At 39.9% G+C, this 19,331-nt stretch overlaps 1 protein-coding gene across 8 annotated transcripts in view; it reads right to left on the bottom strand.

Annotated features, from left to right (window-relative positions):
• TNIK (TRAF2 and NCK interacting kinase) overlaps nucleotides 1-19,331 on the bottom strand; it is a 365,195-nt gene that overhangs the window by 16,983 nt on the left and 328,881 nt on the right. For all 8 annotated transcript variants that reach the window (XM_069475279.1, XM_069475280.1, XM_069475283.1 and 5 more), the window contains 6 exons: nucleotides 14,591-14,720; nucleotides 8,876-9,040; nucleotides 6,635-6,746; nucleotides 5,644-5,814; nucleotides 3,841-3,984; nucleotides 1,150-1,284 (listed from right to left, as the gene is read on the bottom strand). In XM_069475279.1, coding sequence (XP_069331380.1) covers nucleotides 1,150-1,284; nucleotides 3,841-3,984; nucleotides 5,644-5,814; nucleotides 6,635-6,746; nucleotides 8,876-9,040; nucleotides 14,591-14,720 — 857 coding nt within the window. The remainder of the gene's footprint in view (nucleotides 1-1,149; nucleotides 1,285-3,840; nucleotides 3,985-5,643; nucleotides 5,815-6,634; nucleotides 6,747-8,875; nucleotides 9,041-14,590; nucleotides 14,721-19,331) is intronic.

Raw genomic sequence — 19,331 nt, 5'->3', positions numbered from 1 at the left:
TTCTATTCCTGCCAATATATTTTAGTTTCCAAAATTTTTTCTTGGTCTATGAATGCCCTTCTCCCACCCTGCTCCACCCCCTTTAAAAAATAGCTCTATTCTTCTTTTATACAAAGATTTTTTTCTAATCTCTGTAAGTTACTATAGCTTCTTCCTTCCTTTCTTTCTTTTTAAATTTTCTTCTACTTCTCATTATCTGTGTTTCTTCTAATGTCCTTTCTTTCTGCTTGTTTAAGTTTACTTCATATTTGTGGCTTCCTCCATTCACTGGTATAGGTGGGCTTATCTGGTGGGCTTCACCTCAGTCTAGGTAGGCAGCAAGCTTTTTTCATGGCACTTCAAATGTTAGTACTTGTACATCTTTTCTTTCTGGCCATTTAGTTTCTCCAAAGACAAATCTTTCAGCCTGTTCCTTCGGGGTATAATCATGGCTGCCAACACCGTGGGAGATAAACCCAGGGAAGTGTGTATGTGTGTGTGTGTCCTCACACATATTCCCATCATCAGGCTGGATGCGCAAACCTTCATCTTCTGTTGCAGTGGGAAAGGGTATTGGTCTCCCTGTCCAGGGGTAGAGATTAGGTTCTGGAGGACTTGCTGCTCATCAGCTTTCCAACAATTCCCCTATATTTAGTCCCACCTTACACCACCACCTTCACTTCCAGTTGCTCTCAATTCCTGGGCCTCAATTCCTGGGCCTTTCTGGGATTTGTTGAGTGACTGTATTGATTCTGATAATTTTCCTCAGTGCAGATTTACAATTTAGCATTTCCTGGTATGCTAGGTCTGTTTCCAGTCACCCAGCTACTCTTGTTCAGTTTTATTAATATCTTATTTACTGGCTTCTCCTCTCTTGGTCCCTTTGTCTTTGTAGGTTTATGGCATTTTTATTCTTTTCTTGTCATTTTATTGGGTCTTTGGAGAGCAGTAGATACAGATGTTCAAACTGGAGCCTAGGATTTTATTCTGAATACACTCATTGAACTTCATCAATCTTTTTTTGAAAAGTATATTTAAGGTTCCAGTAACATCTTTAACTGGTCACACATGTATCATCAATATGTGATGGGAAAAACTGAGTGAAACTGAACTAAATAATTCTAACTGGGTAAACAGACCAAACTTAGAATCCCACGTCTTGAGACTCACCAACTTTGTAATGTATACAGCCTTCCAAGTCCCCAACAGTGATCCAGCCTTGTTTCTTTTCCACTTCTGGGTCATTATGTAGTATTCTGTTTCTTAACCATGAAAGATAGTACACCCGTAGCTTATTCTTCTTTCCTGTTGAAATAATAGAGCATTAACTTCAAGCCCCCATGACAGTGCTTACTCCCCACCTCTATTTTATTTAATTTTATTTACTTTGGTTTGTGTACATGTATATATGAAAGCATAATAACCAGTGTCCCCAGCACTTCATCACTGAAGTGTTGTCTCTGCCAGAACTTGTGGTTAAAACAGCTCCAAGTGTTTTGGACTCATCACAAAATTACAACGTCTTTATCTTCAGGTGGTGTTTTATTTGAGCATGCTACTCTTACTTATTCTTTCTTTGCAATGCAAAGGGCAATGCCTACTGAACTCAGAAAGACCTAACTGTGCAACAGAGTGGTTGATCACAGTTCCAGAACATTCTAAATCTAATCACATGAAGGAATGCTGACAACTGGACATTTTGACATACTTATGTGCACCTGTCTTTCCCTCACCCTCTAACCCAACAGCAGATGTTAATGGTGAGCCTCTTATTTCTTATATTACTTTAAAGATAACAGCTGGTAGTAGTTTTATTTTATAACTAGCAAAGAAATGTAATTTTAAAAGGAAACAAGAGAAACAAGTCTGATGGAGTTGATTTGGGTTCAGAAAATCATACTGGACAAGTTTATGGTGCGAAGTTACTGAAAGGAATACCAAACAAAAATAGAAAAGGAAAAAAAGATGTAGACAAAAAGATAACTGAAAGTTCTCTTTGGTGAAGTGACCCTGGGGAGTAAAGACTTCATAGGATGACACGAAAATATCTGGACAATATTGAAGAGTATATAAGGGGCAAAATTTAATATATTCCATTAGATTATCTGAGTGCCAGATAAGAAAATGTCCATTGGGTGACTCTTCCTAACTAATGAAAAATTTACCCCTGTGGGTTTTATTTTTTGGATGCTTATTTTCCATTCATTTATCTTAAGCTTTAAAGATATTTTTACATTTTACAGATGTTTTATATTATATAACAGGAGAAGAGAACTCATTAAAGCATTGCACAATGGATTTCACAGGAGAGAGTGTTCATAACCTAAACTAAGGGCATCACAGTGCAGTTAGTATTCATTTTTGTAACCAGAGGCCTAGAAAACATGTTGATCACAAGAGCTAGGACAGGCAGAAGAGCCAGTGAATCTTCCTTTCCATGCCAGTGTGGACTGGAGGGCAGTTCAAGAATCTTTGGCTCCTATTTTTATTTTCTCTCCTCCCCATCTGTGCCTCACGATAAGAGGAAACAGCTACACTTTTAAGAGTGAGGATGTGTCACTAACAACATAATGAAGCCGAATGTAAATTTCTGGTTGCATTTCCACTTTTGGTAGGTGATGGGCAGATGCGTAGTTTTAATTTTGGTTTGGCAGTATAGCAATCCAGAAAGTAATTAACCAGAACAAAGGACTATGTGGAATTAAACTCAAATTATAATACAGGAAGAATTTACTTGGTTAACCCTTATTTGGACACTAAAAGTCCAATGCGCTATCCGTTGTGCCACAGAGCCAGCTGGTTAATCCTTATTTGGAAAAAATAAAAAGAGATGAAACTCTGAGCATTCAGTGGAAAGGTAAAAGAAAGAAAAAATTATAGTGCCAAGTGAAAGCATTTTCTCAAAATAGAAGTACAGCTGAAGAATTACACTTTCTTCAAGGTTCAAACCAGTATCCCTGTACTGTCTGTTTGCGAAGCAATGGTTGAGCACAGAGCCATGTTCTCAAACTTGGCTGCACGATGGAAACACTTCAGGAGCTCTGAAAGCTGCTGATGCCACAGCCACACCCCTCAGATTCTGACCTGATCTGGGTGCAGCCTGGACTTTCACATCTCCCCAGATGGTTCTAAAGTACAGTAGTGTGGCTGGTTCCACACTGGATGGGAATGGCAGGGGGAAAGAAGGGTGTTATTTGTTAAACTTCTTTAAATACTATCAGAAAGAAAAAAACTTTCCTTTCTGTAAGACTTTCCTCTTTCCAGTTGCATTTTTAACTTGTCAGTAACAAGGCTTTCATTTTAGTCTCCAACTTTTTTCTTTTTTAAAGCTCTTTCTGGGAACCAGAAAGCTATAGAGCACAGCAATAATAATTCCTATACTCAAATCTCTTTGCAGACTTGATCACCCAATGGGCCAGCTGCACGTACCAAGACATCAGTGAAGTATAAACAAGGGAATTTCTTGTGGGAAGAGACCAGAGAAAATTTCCACTTACTAAATTTCCCTCCTGGAAGCCTACATTTTCATATTCTTCATCTGAGAATAGATGGTAATAACTGGAGGGCAGACAACTTACAAAGATCCCTGTTGAGTCCTGACAGAGGTAAAGGCCTATAAATATACAACCTTTGTAGTATGTGTCTGCCTGATTCAGATTTAGTGCAGAGGTGAGGGACTTCCCTTTGGAGGTCAGAATCTCCGCTGCTACAAAATATGGGTGACCTTACTCTGGATATACTGCTACAACTATTGCATTATTTGTTGGCTGGGAAGGGCAAAGCTTACTGTTTCTTCAGAAGTGAGGTGGTCACCTTTCCCATCTGTGCAGACCTGGGGAATCTGTCATCCCGGTAACATACCTGAAATTGTCACAAGCACATTCAGTCCCTCTAGCACATCCATCTGCTGAAATCGCCTCCGGTTGATCAGATTATAGACTTTGCCTTGCCCACTTCGGTCCAAGAGCATCAGGCCATTTTCAGTTCCCACCAGAAGGTTTACACCTGCAAAGTTAAGAAGTTCCCCAAAACTGACTTTTCACTAGCTTTAACCTTCTGCATTTGGGGCCTTTGTAAAACCTAAGAAACTGTTTCCTATAAATATAAACTAATGGGCAAGTGGGTACTACAGTAGGGAGTGTAGAAGCAGAAGCTCTGACATAATTAAATCATTGTCCCTTTGGTAATGAAATTACAGTTTTCTTTTATAAAGTGGTAGCAGCATTCATTACATCTGGCCCTTTACTACTTAGTATAGAGAGTTCTTGTCAAGGGGAGCCTTAGGCACAGCTATAAAGCTCCACAATTTGCCCTTATTCCCTTCCTGTAACAATCACCCCTTTCTTGGCTCTCCCTATAAATCTACTTCTCTCCTTCCCAAGGTTAATCCCCACCTCCATTCATGCAGTGATTTCTAGCCTACCCACCCTCAACACATAGCAGAGTTTCCATTTTCATGCCCCATTGGAACAAAAGCCTTTCCTCCTTCTCACACTAAAATTTAACTATTTTATGCCCTATACCCTCAAGGTTCTGCTCTCTTTTAGGGAAATGATAAAGCAGTTCAAGAGGTGTTAATAGCCTGAGAGTTACAGAAATACTGACTATAAGGGAGTCTCAGGTTTCTAAATTTAGTGCAGCTCAACCTTCATGTAATAGTCCCTATCACAAAAGTTACTGTACATATATGATCTTGTCTTGATAGCTATAATCCTAAAAATTCATCCCTAGGGAAATTAAACATCTACCCGCCCCAACACACACATTGAGAGGTTCACTGTGCAGTGTACTATACTCATAAGTACGTAACTCTCTAACTTCTCTTACTTATTGTACTTCTATCTTCTGAGCAACATGAATGTCTGCTCTTTATCTACATATTAACCCTTTTAATATTAAGCGTGGCTATCTTGTTCTCATCTGTCTGTTCTCCAGAGGACAGAACCTCCATTACACCTCTCAGGAAATGGTTTCTAGGCTTGACACTCTTCCTTGCTAATATCTCAAATGCTTTTATCTCTTTAAAATTATGGTACCCCAATTGAAGCCTAGTATTTTAGTTGGATACAGATGGCCATCACCTTGTTTGAGCTGTATGAGACATTTATAGTAACACAGACCAGGACTTTGATAGACTCTCATAACACCTATACTGAGTTTGAGGTCAGCTAAAACCTGCAGATCTTTTCTTCAAGAACTGCAGGTTGATGTTTTGAACTAAAAGGGACTTGTCATATCATTATTTGTCATTCTTTTAAGTTTTGTCTTGCTATTGCTAGCGGTAATAGCCTTGAGCAATTCACTAAAATACGCTGGGCTGGTTTTTCAGCTGTGAAATGAAGGTAATGTCGCCATCCCCCATGTAGGATGTTATAGGGATCAGAGAATGGACACAGTGGGTGTGGTGGCTAGTTCTGTTGTTGGCTTTACCCATCACTGTCGTGTGACAGGGTCATTCTGGATCTGATCTTGTCATCCTGGGCATTAGGGTATCAGCTCTTTCTACATATAAAACTGTTTTGGTTTCTCCTGAGGTCAAGATGGTCCTAAGTCAGGTCTCTAGTAGCCATGATTCAACCAGTGTTCTGATGATAAGATCCACAGGCTTTTAATGGTTGCGGGTCAGTTCATTAATGAGTAGTAAAAAAAAAAGCACCAACATACCCCACAGAGCTGCACAGAGTATTTCTGAGTTGAACCGTTTCTTGTATTTTCTGATCTCTGGTGTGTCACTATGAGGCCGAATGTTGGTTGGGTTGACGTTCACCACTGAAATCTTTCTTGCTTCATTGAGCTTGGCCTGTTCTTGCCTAAGAAGTTCGCTAGTAAACAGAGCTTTGAGAAAAAGAACCAGAGAAGTCAGTGGCTTCTGAACAGATGACCAATGGAAACATGGAGAAGGGGCTTCAAAACACTATGATATGTCCTTGTTTAGTTTATATTATAGCAAAGGCAAAGAAATTCTCAAACTCTACTTATTTTACACTTTTTTTTTAGTAGAACAAAGTGTAAGTCATTCAATGGAGAAGTATTTTATTCATTAGCAAAACAGGCTTATAGACACTACTTAGACAGTTTAGAAAATTGATATTAATCTCACAAAATTTAATACACTATACTCACCTCCTATAATATATGCAAGACAGGTTTACTTTTTGAAATTCCAGATTATTAATTAAAAAATTAGCCTAAGCTGACTTTGATGATTAATGACTTGCAGAAGTTTAGAAAGCAAGACACTCCTCTAAATCAGCCAGACCACTGTGTGGAAAGCACACAGCTAGAACTCAACACAACGCAACATGCACTTATTAAGTGTCTACTGTATGCATAGCATTATACCCAGAAATTGCTTTTGAGAAATATGTGGTAAGTTCAGAGATCGCTGAGGAACAGCTTTTCCTAGGGTCCTTGGATACCTCTGGGTTCCTACCAGAAGCAAAATAGAAGAGATGAAAAAAAAAAAAAAAAAAAAGGGAAAGAAATTTGTTTGAGGAATCCTACAAAAATAATGATTAAAAAAAAAATCTTCCCTTTAAGACAGTGTCTAAGTAGATAAATGGCTTAACTACTGAACTGATAATTGATTTCCTTGTCAGGCCATGCCAGAAAGGAAAACAAAGCTGTTCTAAAACATAGGGGCCTTCTAGCTCACCTGTGGCTGATGATTCTTCATCTTCTTCGTCTTCGTCAGTGGGAGATGTCTGGTACACTCTGGGGTCCACAAAGGGGGTGAAGGAGGCTTTGGTGCTGCTCCCCATGCCATACTAATCAGTAAGCAAGAAGATTAAGGAGAGCAGATAAATACATGCTGCAGAAATAACCAATGCTAACAATACTTGTTTGGGTTGTAAAATGATTACAGACTCTTCAATCCATTTAGCTGTTCACGCTCCAGCCCCTTAGTCAAAGCTCCTGATATTGGTTACTCACTAGCCATTGTGTATTTGTAGGGTTTCCTTAATTCTCAGACTGCAAGGGGCGCACTGAGAAAATTACATTTTGGGCCATATGTGGCACCTTAATATCTATAAGATCATTGTGTCGACACAGTTTGCCTCTCCCTTTCAGTAAAAGCAATCTCATATTGACCAAATTGTCCATATCAAAAGCTGACACAATTGGTAATAAACTAAGGAAGCGTGTCTACACGGCAGCACTTCCTCCTGAACGCATAGCCAACCCAAGAGGCTTCCTCTTCAGGGCAGGCAGGAGAGCAGTTGGAGCCCTTCCACTGTGGCCTGGTAATGCAAGTGGATTGGTGTTGGCTCCAAAACCTTTAACATCTTTAATGCAGGCATGATTTCAACCAAGAATTGAAGATTTTTCCTTCCCATAGCAGTTACCTTAAAACGATACTTATATTTACATGCCTTATTTGGGAACTTCATGAAGATACCAGGTTTGAGGGCAATTCACCTTGAAAGCATAGTTATTATAAAAAAAAAATGAATCTCAAGGGCTGGAATAGCATCATGAAGCAATGAAGTCAGAATTAGACTCGGGAACAGTAAACTCAGTATCAGGGCTTCACGTCACAATAGTCCGCATCTGAGTTTTGCTGGAGGAACTGCAATAACCACCTCCCTTTTGTCTGTCTTCTCCATTCCTTCTACTACACACATCATTTTAACATCACAGACACACCTGTCGTCAGCATAAGCAGCACCTCTTTTTTCAGATAAATGTCTTTAACTAAAGATTCTTAGTTTTGCTTTTAGGCTTTTATTTAAAAATAAAGCCAATATCCAAGATCCCTAAAACATATAAGGAAAAAAACCACAAAGAGTTAATATGAGTTAATTCAAGATTTTCCCTCCACCCTATGAAATCAAAACCACTTCAGTCTCCACAAGGTAGGCTTCCCGCTCCCAATAGAGCACTTGAACATACATTCTGTCCTGTGATTTTTAGAAGATGTCTGTGAAGGGGCTAGGGTGGGTACTAACATTCCCACTTAGAGCTGGGGCAGCACCGGAGTCTGAACCAGGGTTCAACCCTGCGGGTTTCTCTTTGGTACGGACAGAGGTGTTCAGGCAGAAAATGCCTGCCTTACTGCATGAAGTTACGATCGGATGCTGCACACTATCCAGTATGCCTCTGTGTATTTTTCCTTGGGGGTACGCAAAACCCATCTGCTCTATAACGTCAGAATCCAAAAGACTTACAAAAAAACTTAATGTGTGGACTATGTCAAAAACAACAGTGTATATGCTTTATAAATGCATTTGGGGCCTCATAGGTGATTCATAAGACTATTTATGAAACACGTGAACTCATTCAACTGGTCTCTATCAATGATGTCTATGAGCACTACCTAAACGGATTGTGTTTATTCAGGCTTTTTCCTGGGACTGTTTCTATAAAGGAAAAATAATATCTCATTTCTCCTTTCTCACACAATTTGGAATTTAGGAAGATGACACTTTAAGAACTTATCTATTAACTTTTATTTTTCCTAAACAAATCTTTCAACCCTGTTATATGTAAGTCAAACTTAGTCTGACTAAATTAATGTAAATATGAACTTTAACTGTTGGCCTTGAAATGTCTATAGCCTGAAGTTTCCATCTCTGGCTAAGAGATGGGAGGTCCCAGTTCTGGTCCTAGACCTGTCACAAACCAGCTGTGTGCCTGGGGTGAGTCACTTAACCTCTCTGAATGTCAGTACTCTCATCTGTAAAAACAGGTCTTGGTCCAGATGATATCTGAGAACTTTCTACTGCTCTGCTTCTATGATTTCTCTATTTGAGTATCTGCATAAGTAGGTCTATAGTAGAAACCAACCAAACACATTTCAGGGAGCTTGGCAAAGCCTCATTCTTGAAGAAAGCAGGGTTTCAAAACGCCCTAAAAGAGAACAGAATTGCCACGTCAGCTGTTGCCCAGCACCTACCTCAGTCCCAGAGTCCATCTCCTGGGAATGGGTAGAGACACGCCCCAGTCCCTCGGTCGGGGTCCCAGCTGGAGAATGGCTCTGCTGCACCAGGTCTGGGAGGTTGATGTGGCCGGCAAAGCCATTGCTGTCACTGTGGCCAGATCGCTTCTTGTCTCCAGATGTCTGAGGGGGCACAACATATGGGGGCCATTAGAGAGGGAGAAAAAACCCACAGAGCAACATCACCCCTCACACAGCATAGGCACGGGGGCTCCAAATCAACCCTCAAGGTTATGGGAAGGTAACATTCAAATTTCTGTTTTCCCTAAGAAATAAAAAAAACCAAACAAACTAAGCTTTGCCATATTTAGTATAAGGATTGACCCTGAAGCCTTATGCTCCAGCATGAGGGGCAGTCAGGGGTCACATATGATGTGAGGGTCTCCCGTGGGGAGGCAGGGATGTCACAAAAGGTGGAAGGGCGGAGCAGGGCCCACGCTCGCAAGCTTCTCTGTTGCAGAGCTTATGCACATATGTACATACCGGTTAACTGGATTTACAAATCATACTACAGGTTACAATGACTTGAAATGTTGCTGAAAAGAAGCAGTGGGGTAATCCATGCACAAGTGTATGCCAAGAAAGTGCAGAGACAATACTTACCCAACTCATAGGGCTCTTTGCCATTCATTCATAAAGTCAAAACTATGATTAGTCAGACCTGACAGGAGTTCCAAAAAAAACACTGATGTGATCTAGAAGACTATTTAAAAGTATGGATTTACAGCCACTATCATTAATGTTGAATCTCTCAATAAGTAACTATGGTGCTTTGTGATGTGGGCAGAATAAAAATAAAGTCATCATGAGCAGCAGAGCATTGAAAACTTCATTTGTAGCACTCCTTTTAAACATCCTTTAAAGGTGCTTTATAATGTACATAGCATGTTAGTGCAGTGGGACAAATGTATGGTTTGTGAATAAATACACTGCGTTATGCGGCATGCTGCACAAATTTTACTGATAGGGTTGCATGACCTAACAAGTCTGGAAACCTCTGCTCTGGATAGCAGTCTCTTCCCAAAAATCCCAGGGAAGAAACATAGAATTAAAAGATAACTTTGGTTCCCAAAATCCAGTGCCCACATTATAGGTCTAACTAGTCTTTTAATTTTTTCCCACAATTATGCTCATTGAGGATTTTTAGAGCAGATCTGATTAAATAATGATTTTCCTTTCTGCCTTTTCTTTCTTTCATTCACTGACCCACATTTTTGAGTGCCTACTAAGCATAAAGCATTCTGCTGAACGTGGAACAGCTAGGAGCAAGGCAGGCACACTCTCTATCTCCCTGGGGGGCTGGCATGTGCTAGGGTTCATGTTATTGCTCTGACCATCTCACTGGGCTGGCTTCTACCTTCAGGAGCTTATTCTGACCTTGCAATTATAGCTCTGCACCTGCCTCTGGCTGGAAGTGAAAGCAGGCACGTTTTCGTGTGTGTGTGTGTGTGTGTGTGTGTGAGAGAGAGAGAGAGAGACAGAGAGATGAAACAGAGTCTCAAGCTCCTGAAGGGGTGCATGCAATTGATGTTACCAGGAAGTTTGAGAAATAACTGGAAAGCCTAGGGTTTTCTATGTTTCTTGGCGACATGGTCCCAGACTACGAACTGTCCTGGAGAGGAACATTTTCTGGAGTCATTTTGTCACAGTGCTCATCTGTAGCTTGGACTAGTGCCTATTGTCAGAGTTGAGCATTTCATCTTCTAAATGACATTTAGGAAGTTCAGTTCTAATTTATCTTATTGTCTCCTATTTTATATGCACTGGGCAGTTTTTCCTTCTTTTCTAACTTCTATTCAAATATTGAAAAACATTTCAGCATTTTCCCCCAACTTCCCAGTAGCACAAATTACACATCATCTCTTTATAATTTTTTGGTCTCTCTTGTATGAGCAGCATTCTGTTTCAAGCCAAAAAGTGATGCAGACACACTGGTTATCAAAAAAAGACCTAAAGAGTCTAACAAGGGGAAGTGGCCCAGACGGTGAGAAGCTCAAAGGAATCCAGCAATGACCCCTGAATCTGCCCACATGCAAGTCATAACCCTTTTGTTCATTTACCAGCACCTTCTTATTAAACATTTTCTGTGTGTCAGGCACGCTGCTGGAAACATAAAGATAAATGAACAAGCTCTGTCCTCTGGGACCTCATTAACAGAACCCCAACAATGTCTCTGACTTTTACGCCTTCACCATTCCCATGGGGTTGGGCACCAAGATGTTGTGAGCACCAACATGTACCAAGTACCATGCTAAACACTTTATGTATGACAATCCACTGAATCTTCACAATAACATGAGGGGTTAGCTTCCATGATCCCCATTTTACAGACAGAAAAAACTACAGCACAAAAAATTCAATTAACTTGCCCTGAGTGACATGGGTTCTAATTGGTGAAATCAGGTTTGAACCCAGGCTGTCCGGGGGCAGAGCCTAGGTGTCCTGGGCTGCACCGCTGTACTGGGGGTTCTAATCCTGGCCACGCTCATCGAGTTAGGAGTGGACGCCTGAGCCAAGTAGGAGTAGATTCCCACTGCAATTTAAAACTGGCCCGAGGGATACTGGTCAGTCTCTGCTGGCAGCTCAACTAGGATGTGGTAAATATCTTACAATGAAGGAAGGGGCGGTAGGAGCATGAGCACGTGGAGGTCTGCGGAGGCGAGGAAGAGAGGAGAAATGCAGAATCAAGCAGCGATGAGGGTAAGGGGAGACAGGCAGCGACAGAGCCAGACACAGGCACATGAGAAGCTGCCCATGCTCTGTCACTTAGTTTCCGGTTCCAGTCCTGCACAGAGGCCCAGCTCACTCTCTACCTTTGCGTTCCCTTTGAGACGAACCTCTGATCTTTACTCCCCTGTTTCTGATACTTACTCTCTCCCTAGTTTTTTTTTTTTCTTTTTAAATTAAGCTGTGTTAAATGGGTTCTTTTACTTATTACTTGTAACCAAGAGCCTTCATGAGACTAGCTAGTGTTCTGGTTCCATGGGCTGGACAGACACTGAAGAGATACCGGCTGATACCAGGAAGGTGCTATGGACAAAGGTCCATGGAGTCCCAGTAGAGGCTTCGAGGAGAAAGGGAAGAGTGAGCCAGACCCACAGGGGTCTGCTGGGTGAAGAATGGGCAGTGGTGGGGAGAGGAGAATAGCTCTTCCAGCAGATGGGCTCCCATGAACGAGATGGCAGACCAGAGCAGGTGTGGTGTGTTCTCGAACTAGAATGAAGAATGGTCCGGTGAGGCTGTAGGATAAAGGTAGATAGGAGCAGGGGTGTGCACTACAAAGGGAAATTTGTGCATTTGACAAGAGCATGGATAGTAGAGCTGGTATGTTCTTATACCACTCACATGAGAATGACAAGTTAAGTGAGTTCTCCTTGATGTTTGTCATGGTGAACTGAACTAAAAGTATCCTATAAGCTAAATCTTACAATGAGATTTTATTTTATTTTCTTATTTTGTCAGGGATATACTTTAACCAACATTTTTCTTTTTAATACGTGTGTTTTTAATAAATTTCAACTCAAGGTTTGATGATGGTTAATTTTATGTGTCAGACTGACTGGGCCATGGGGTACCCATATTAAACACTTTTTCCTGTGTTTCTGGATGAGATTAGCATTTGAATTGGTGGATTCAGTAAAGCAGATGGGCCTTCCCAAGTTGGGTGGGCATCATCCAATCCACTGAGGGCCTGAACAGAACAAAAGGCAGAGGAAGAAGGAATTTACCACTTTTTCCTGCTTCACTACTTAAGCTAGGACATTTCAGCTCATCTTCACCTACCCTCAGACTGCGATTTACACGGCCAGCTCCCCTGGGTCTCCAGTGTCTGAAGTCATGGGATTTCTCAGTCCCCATAATGACATGAGCCATTTCCTCACAATCAATCAATCAATCCCTTTCTCCTTCTTCCCCTTTCTCTTTATATATGTATGTTCTGTTTCTCTGGAGAACTCTGACTAATGAGTTTGTTATTTTAAAAAACTCACATTTGGGAAAGGCAGAATTGGGAAATCGAGAGCACAAGAAGATTTTAGGGTCCTTAGTAGGTCAAATTCCTATAAGACACTTGCAAATGCTATTTTCAAAGTGACTGGCTGTGGTTATAGAATATGGCAGTGCTATAAATAGTATGGAACCATTTGGATGTGGCTGGCAACAGAACTGAAAATGTCGCTCCAAATTTCTACTTGGAGGTATTGACTCTGTCATAAAGACTCAAGCAAATTTTAAACCACATTAGAAATTGGAGTCCTGGTATTTGGAGTCAAAGAGTAACTCACTCCAGAACATTCTCCCTCATGTTTTCCTAAATGACAAGCTATAGCGATAGAAACCTTCTACATTTCCATTGAAATTATCCATTCACCACATTGGGAAATTTATATACCAGCACTACACAGTGTCAACTACAGCAGCCAAGTCCATTTTTCATTCCAGGTGTATGTGAACGGACTCCTTAAAGCCTACTCGAAAGATTCAACAAGGCCATAAAATGAAATTCTAGTAAGCTGCTTTGTGAACTAGTCTTTCGGTTATAGCCCCAGTGCCAATTATTATTTCAAAGGCCTAATGTGTCTCAAAAATACAGTTCCTTTCTTTCTCACAATAGTGAGATGCCCTGTGCCTTTTTGGAGAGCAAAGCCTACTATTAGGGGTTCCCAACTCTGTCCTGGCTCAAGGAGAATGACAGGTAACATGTTTATGTTTCAGAGAGAAGACTGGGTAGTGACAACAAGTAAAAGGAGAATTCAGCTCTATGCAGAGAATGAAATAAAATAGTTAACATTTATTGAATGCTTACATTTATTAACTCATTTAATAATCACAACTATCTTATTAGACATTTGCTATTATTTATGGAATTTTATAGATGATAAAACAGATGCAGGGAGAGGACAGGTAACATTTGCCCAACGTACCCAGCCATTACTTTCCTTCCAAGTAAAGACCTGCACTCAAACTTGCATGGTGATGATGAAGTAGGGGAAAAAAAAAAAAAAAAAAAAGACTGATTTAATTTGTCAGGGTCCTTCCAGTTAGTACAGACACAGTGGTAAGTTACTGCATGTTAGAGGGACAGATGGAAGGGAATATGTGCCTCCCACCAAATAAAATGATGTCCCTAGAGTTTAAAAAAAATCACTCAAAGTGCTAAGGTGCGTTTGTAAGTAGATTTGCATATTTTTGTTCTTTTAGTAAAATAGTTTGCTGGTCTTTTAAATGCTAATTTAACTAGGTAAGATGATATCATTTCTTGGAAAGTCTGAGAATTTTCTACATGAAATCCACAAGGATAAAACCATGGGGAGAAGAGGCATAACAAGGCCGGTGATGCTATTCAGAGAGACTGTTCATTTCTGTTTTTCTGTTGTAGAAAACATCTGGCTTTGCCAGTTTTATGTCCTCGGGCTGAAATTCTATATTCCGATTTGCAATACTCCTACTGAAGCATTTGGACTAATGTAATTAAGTCACACTGCAAAAGCTTAGAAGGATACAGGAAAGGAGGTAGCAGACAATTAAAATCACTCCACCATTTAGGAGCACAGGTCCCCCCACCCCCAATTCCTCATGCTTAAAATACACACCGTAAGCATTCTCTGTGAAAGCTCTAATATAAAAACCACTTAAGATGTGCACTTCCTTTACACAGTCTTTCTACCAACTTACCTCCCTAATCATCAAGGTTCCTTCTCTTGAAATACTGCTGCTGAAAGTGTCCACGTGAGAGGTCTCCAGCCCATGCGTCCCGACCATTCCCACATTGTACTGCTCGTTGCTCCCTGGAGCTCCTGTTGGTCTGAGATGGGAAGGAACAACATTCATGGCAACGCATACTTAGGCAATACCTGTTTCCTGTCCATATTAATTATTTTTATTGTGGTAAAATATACATAACAGAATATTTATCATCCTAACCATTTTCATGTACACATTTCAGTGGCCGTAAGTACATTTCCTATTAATTTTAACGTGTATTGATGCTTACACTGGTGTCCCCCTTCGGCAACATCCCCTCTTGACCCACTCTGGCCCAGCAGCCAGAGTGAGTCAGCTGCTGGATCTCCATGGAAAAACCACTGAAGTTGGCAGCAGGGTCTACCAGGTGCTGTGTGATCTCCTCCTACTCCCACCTCCTCCTTTGACCTGCAGACACCCTGACCTGCTTTTGCACACGCTGTTCCTCTGCCTGGAAAGCTCTTCCCATGCTGACTCTTGGCTAGTTCTCATTCAATCACATGATACTTTCTCTGAGAAGCCTGTCCTCACCACCTGTCTATGTCTTATCCCACCAGCCCCTCTTTTTTTCTCTCCTCCCTTTTTCTTTAATGGTTCTCATCACCATTTGCAATTCTTTGGCATTTTAATTCTCTCTTAACTTTCTCCTTCTCTCTCACTAGAACATAGGCTTGTGAGGGCAGAGTCCTTGTCTCTTTGCTCATCATTATATACCCGGTACCCAGCATAGAACTTGGCCCACAAAAATCATTAGATAAATGGGCTTTATTCCATTTGTGAAGAAGAAATGTCAACTTGAGAACATTCTGGCTTACTGAGGCACCCATGACACACAGGCTGCTTAATTTAAGCAATATTCAGCACTCTCTACAATCTAATTATCCTGCATGGTAGTATATTTATTTCCAGTTTTTTTCTTGCTATTGTTTTTAAGATGTAATGGAAGAAGCTAACAGGATCTCGACATGCTCCCTGAGAGCACAGGCTGATGTTTCCTGTGTGTTCTGTAGCACAGTGCCAGGGCTCAAAAACGTATGACTGACTGCCCACACTGGGCTTCACCCTGACTCTCAGGAGTGCCTCATTTGCATGACATAGAACAGGGATGGGGACCTGAGGCAGTAGTTTGTACTTTGAAAGGTTATGGGGCCTTAAGACCTTAAGGCCACGTGTGGCCTTCTAGGTCCTTAAGTGCAGCCTTTTGACTGAATCCAAATTTTATAGAACAAATTTTTTTATTTTTATTAATACATTTTTGTTCATCTTTTATATTTTTATTTTTAAAATGAACTTACTTAAAATACCAAAGGACAAAATAAGTTTCAACAAAAAAATGCCTTCTTGCTTCTCAGCTGCTTCTTGCTGTGAATCTGCATTCTCCTACCTAACCCAAATCAAGAGGCCCTTAAGGTCACAAATGACTGGTAACCATCTAGAGGATCAGCTGAAACTGCGGACCTCCATGCTGCAACCAAATGTTCAAATGCTCTCCAAGAAAAAGCAGACACAAGAAAGTCATTAAAAGGTTACTTAACTTTAAAATTATCAGTTTTCATTTTCTGAAAGTTTTAAGTACACAGTAGTTAGATTTTTATAAAATAATGTACATCTTTAAGTACATCTAATTAGAGTTTCTTGAATGAGGCCCTATTTGATTACAGCTAATTTAATGTGGCCTTCCGACCTGAAAAGGCTCCCCACCCCTGACACAGAACTCTGATTTAGGACCTCAGGTAAACGAAGAGCCAGGCAGGTGACGTGGCCCAGCCACAGGCTGAGCTTGGCACAGTATGGCTTCTGGAAGAAAAATTTCAGTTTTCAATGTGATATTTATTGTTCTCCTATTTTAGTATCTGTCTCACTTTTAAAGTAGGTTTTTTTGAAATAGGAAAGTTATCAAGGCTTATTTCTCTCTCAGGTGTATTAATTGCAACTTTTGCCACCTCATTCTTTTATTTTAATTGTTTCTTATACTTTTAAAAAATATCTCTGGCCTCTTGGATCTTAGCAAAGTCCAAGACCTTAATGAAACATGCCATTCAAGAAACAAGAAATATGACAAATCTCTGGAGCAAAGAAAGACATATTTCAAGGACTTTCATCCAAAGCAGAAGCAAAGAGATGAGAGGGTAAGTCTAGACAAGAAAATTGCTTGTGCCGAAATTACTAAACTGACGCAGTGGATTGAAATGAATCTAAATATGGGCTAGAACTGATGTGTTTGGGAAGAAATTCCAAAGAAACATTTTCATTTTCAGTATTTCATTATCAGAAAGAAGCTATTAATAGTGTTCCAGAGGCAGGGAAAAAGAAATTGAATTCTTGGCATATTGATAGATTGGTAAATCACTACAGTTCTCAAAGTGATTTCTTTACTCTTTCATTTGGAATTTTATTTTATCTCATATGTACCTTTGTTTTACTTTCTTTCTAGCTGCCTTAAATTCTTGTCTGGAACAAGATGGTGTAAAGGCAATGAATCAATAAATGAAGTATTTATCAAGAGCCTTCCAGTGTAAGTAGGAGGGAGCTGCTGTTCCTCTTCATTTATCGGGCATTCTTTGCCACTCTCAGGGGCTCCGCTGACCTGGTGGCCGCCATGAGGCTGGCGCTCTGTACAGTCAAGCTCTCGTTACCCACAGATAGTCCATTGGGAGTTCAAAGGTTAAGGATATTTCAGCTCCACTTAATTTTTTATCCTGATTATGTTCTGATTCTATCCAAACATTTTAATCAGAAATATGTGAATATGGATGAATTTTCATGAAAAAAGTACCAGCTGGATAATTTCTCAATTAATTTCCACATATCTCAGTTAAACTCTTTCCCAATTTTTGCATTTTCATTATTATTTTAGTAAAATTATGATCACTGGTTCCAACTCTTTTCCATGTAAATTTTATAGCAAAGATTTCTTTCATACATTGTTTTTTTTGTCCATATCATCTTTTGGAGGCTTCTGTGGTCACCAAGTTTAATTTTTCTGAATCAGTTTTAAAGTTTAGATTTTATTAAGATTTTATTTGTGTGTCAATTTTTAGTCAACAGCACGTTTTAAGTATACAGCGTTAGCCACTGTTTGTTCTACCTTTTGATAAATATTTTTATTGAAACTTTTTTCCCTGGGTCAATTTTTATACTCTGAATTTTATAAGCTAGTACTGCTTCATCTATGATAAATTTTTATGGTGAGCAGTTTTGAATTTTATTTTATTTTATTTATTTTATTTTATTTTTTTTTTTTTGAGACAGAGTCTCACTTTGTTGCCCAGGCTAGAGTGAGTGCCGTGGCGTCAGCTTAGCTCACAGCAACCTCGCAACCTCAGACTCCTGGGCTTAAGCAATCCTACTGCCTCAGCCTCCTGAGTAGCTGGGACTACAGGCATGCGCCACTATGCCCGGCTAATTTTTTCTATATATGTTTTTAGTTGTCCATATAATTTCTTTCTATTTTTAGTAGAGACGCGGTCTCGCTCTTGCTCAGGCTGGTCTTGAACTCCTGACCTTGAGTGATCCACCCGCCTCGGCCTCCCAGAGTGCTAGGATTACAGGCGTGAGCCACCGCGCCCGGCCTGAATTTTATTTTATATCATTTCTACTAATACTATTCTTTATAGATTGAATAAAGGATAATAATCTATATTTCTTCCTTAGTCAATTTGCTTTCAAAATGGTGAGCAATTCCTCTTAGTCTAGGATTGTTCTGTTATGAATCTTTTGTATATATTTGCTTATTCTATGTTCCTTGTATTAATTCTCCACACCATAATTTTTCTGTTACTGTGTTATTTGATATAAGATAATGGCTTTTAAAAATTTAATTAATTTTTTAAAAAATTTTTCATTAATTATTATGGCTACATAATAATTGTGTATCTTTATAGGGTACATGTGATGCTTTGATACAGGCATGCAATGTGAATTAATCAAATCAGGGTAATTGGGGTATCCATCACTTCAGGCATTTAACATTAGTGTTAGGAACATTCCAATTCCACTCTTTTAGTTACTTGAAAGTAATACTCTAACTTATTGTTGATTGTAGTCACTTTGCTGTGCTATCAAATATTGTTCATTCTAACTATCTATCTAACTATATTTTTGCACTCTACAAATTTCTGCATGTTCCAAATTACCTCTCTACACATTTCTTTTTAAAAGACACAGTGCAGCCCACAGTTCGTGTTTCAGGGACTGCAGGACACTGTTAAATTATAGGAGAGGAACCTTTTTGTGTCTGCCATTGATGACTATTCCCCTCTGTCCTTCTTACTTCCCTGGCTTTTGTGAGACAACCTTTCCCTGATTTTCCTTTTACCCGTATGTTCCCTGTCTGTTTCCTTCATGGGCTCTTCCTCCATGTGAGTGGTACCCAGATTCCGCTTCACTCTGCATAACCTTTTGGCATGCTCTTGCCTATGACTTTTGTCATAATCATCACCCATTTGCAGAATAATCCTAAATTAAAATATCTAATCTCTTTACTCAGTAGCTCATTTATTCAACTTCCTGTTGGATATTTCAACCTGGGTGGCCACAGATTTCTCCAACTCAGTGTGCTCCAAACTGAAACTGTCATCTTCCTTCCTAAACTGACACTTCCTCCTGTATTATTGGCCCGTTAGTGGTATTACAGGCCATTTATTTATCCATGTTAGAAACTCTATGGTTA

The sequence above is a fragment of the Eulemur rufifrons genome, chromosome 7, assembly GCF_041146395.1.
Source record: "Eulemur rufifrons isolate Redbay chromosome 7, OSU_ERuf_1, whole genome shotgun sequence".
Taxonomy (NCBI): domain Eukaryota; kingdom Metazoa; phylum Chordata; class Mammalia; order Primates; family Lemuridae; genus Eulemur; species Eulemur rufifrons.
This window is presented reverse-complemented; position numbering and strand designations above follow the sequence as displayed.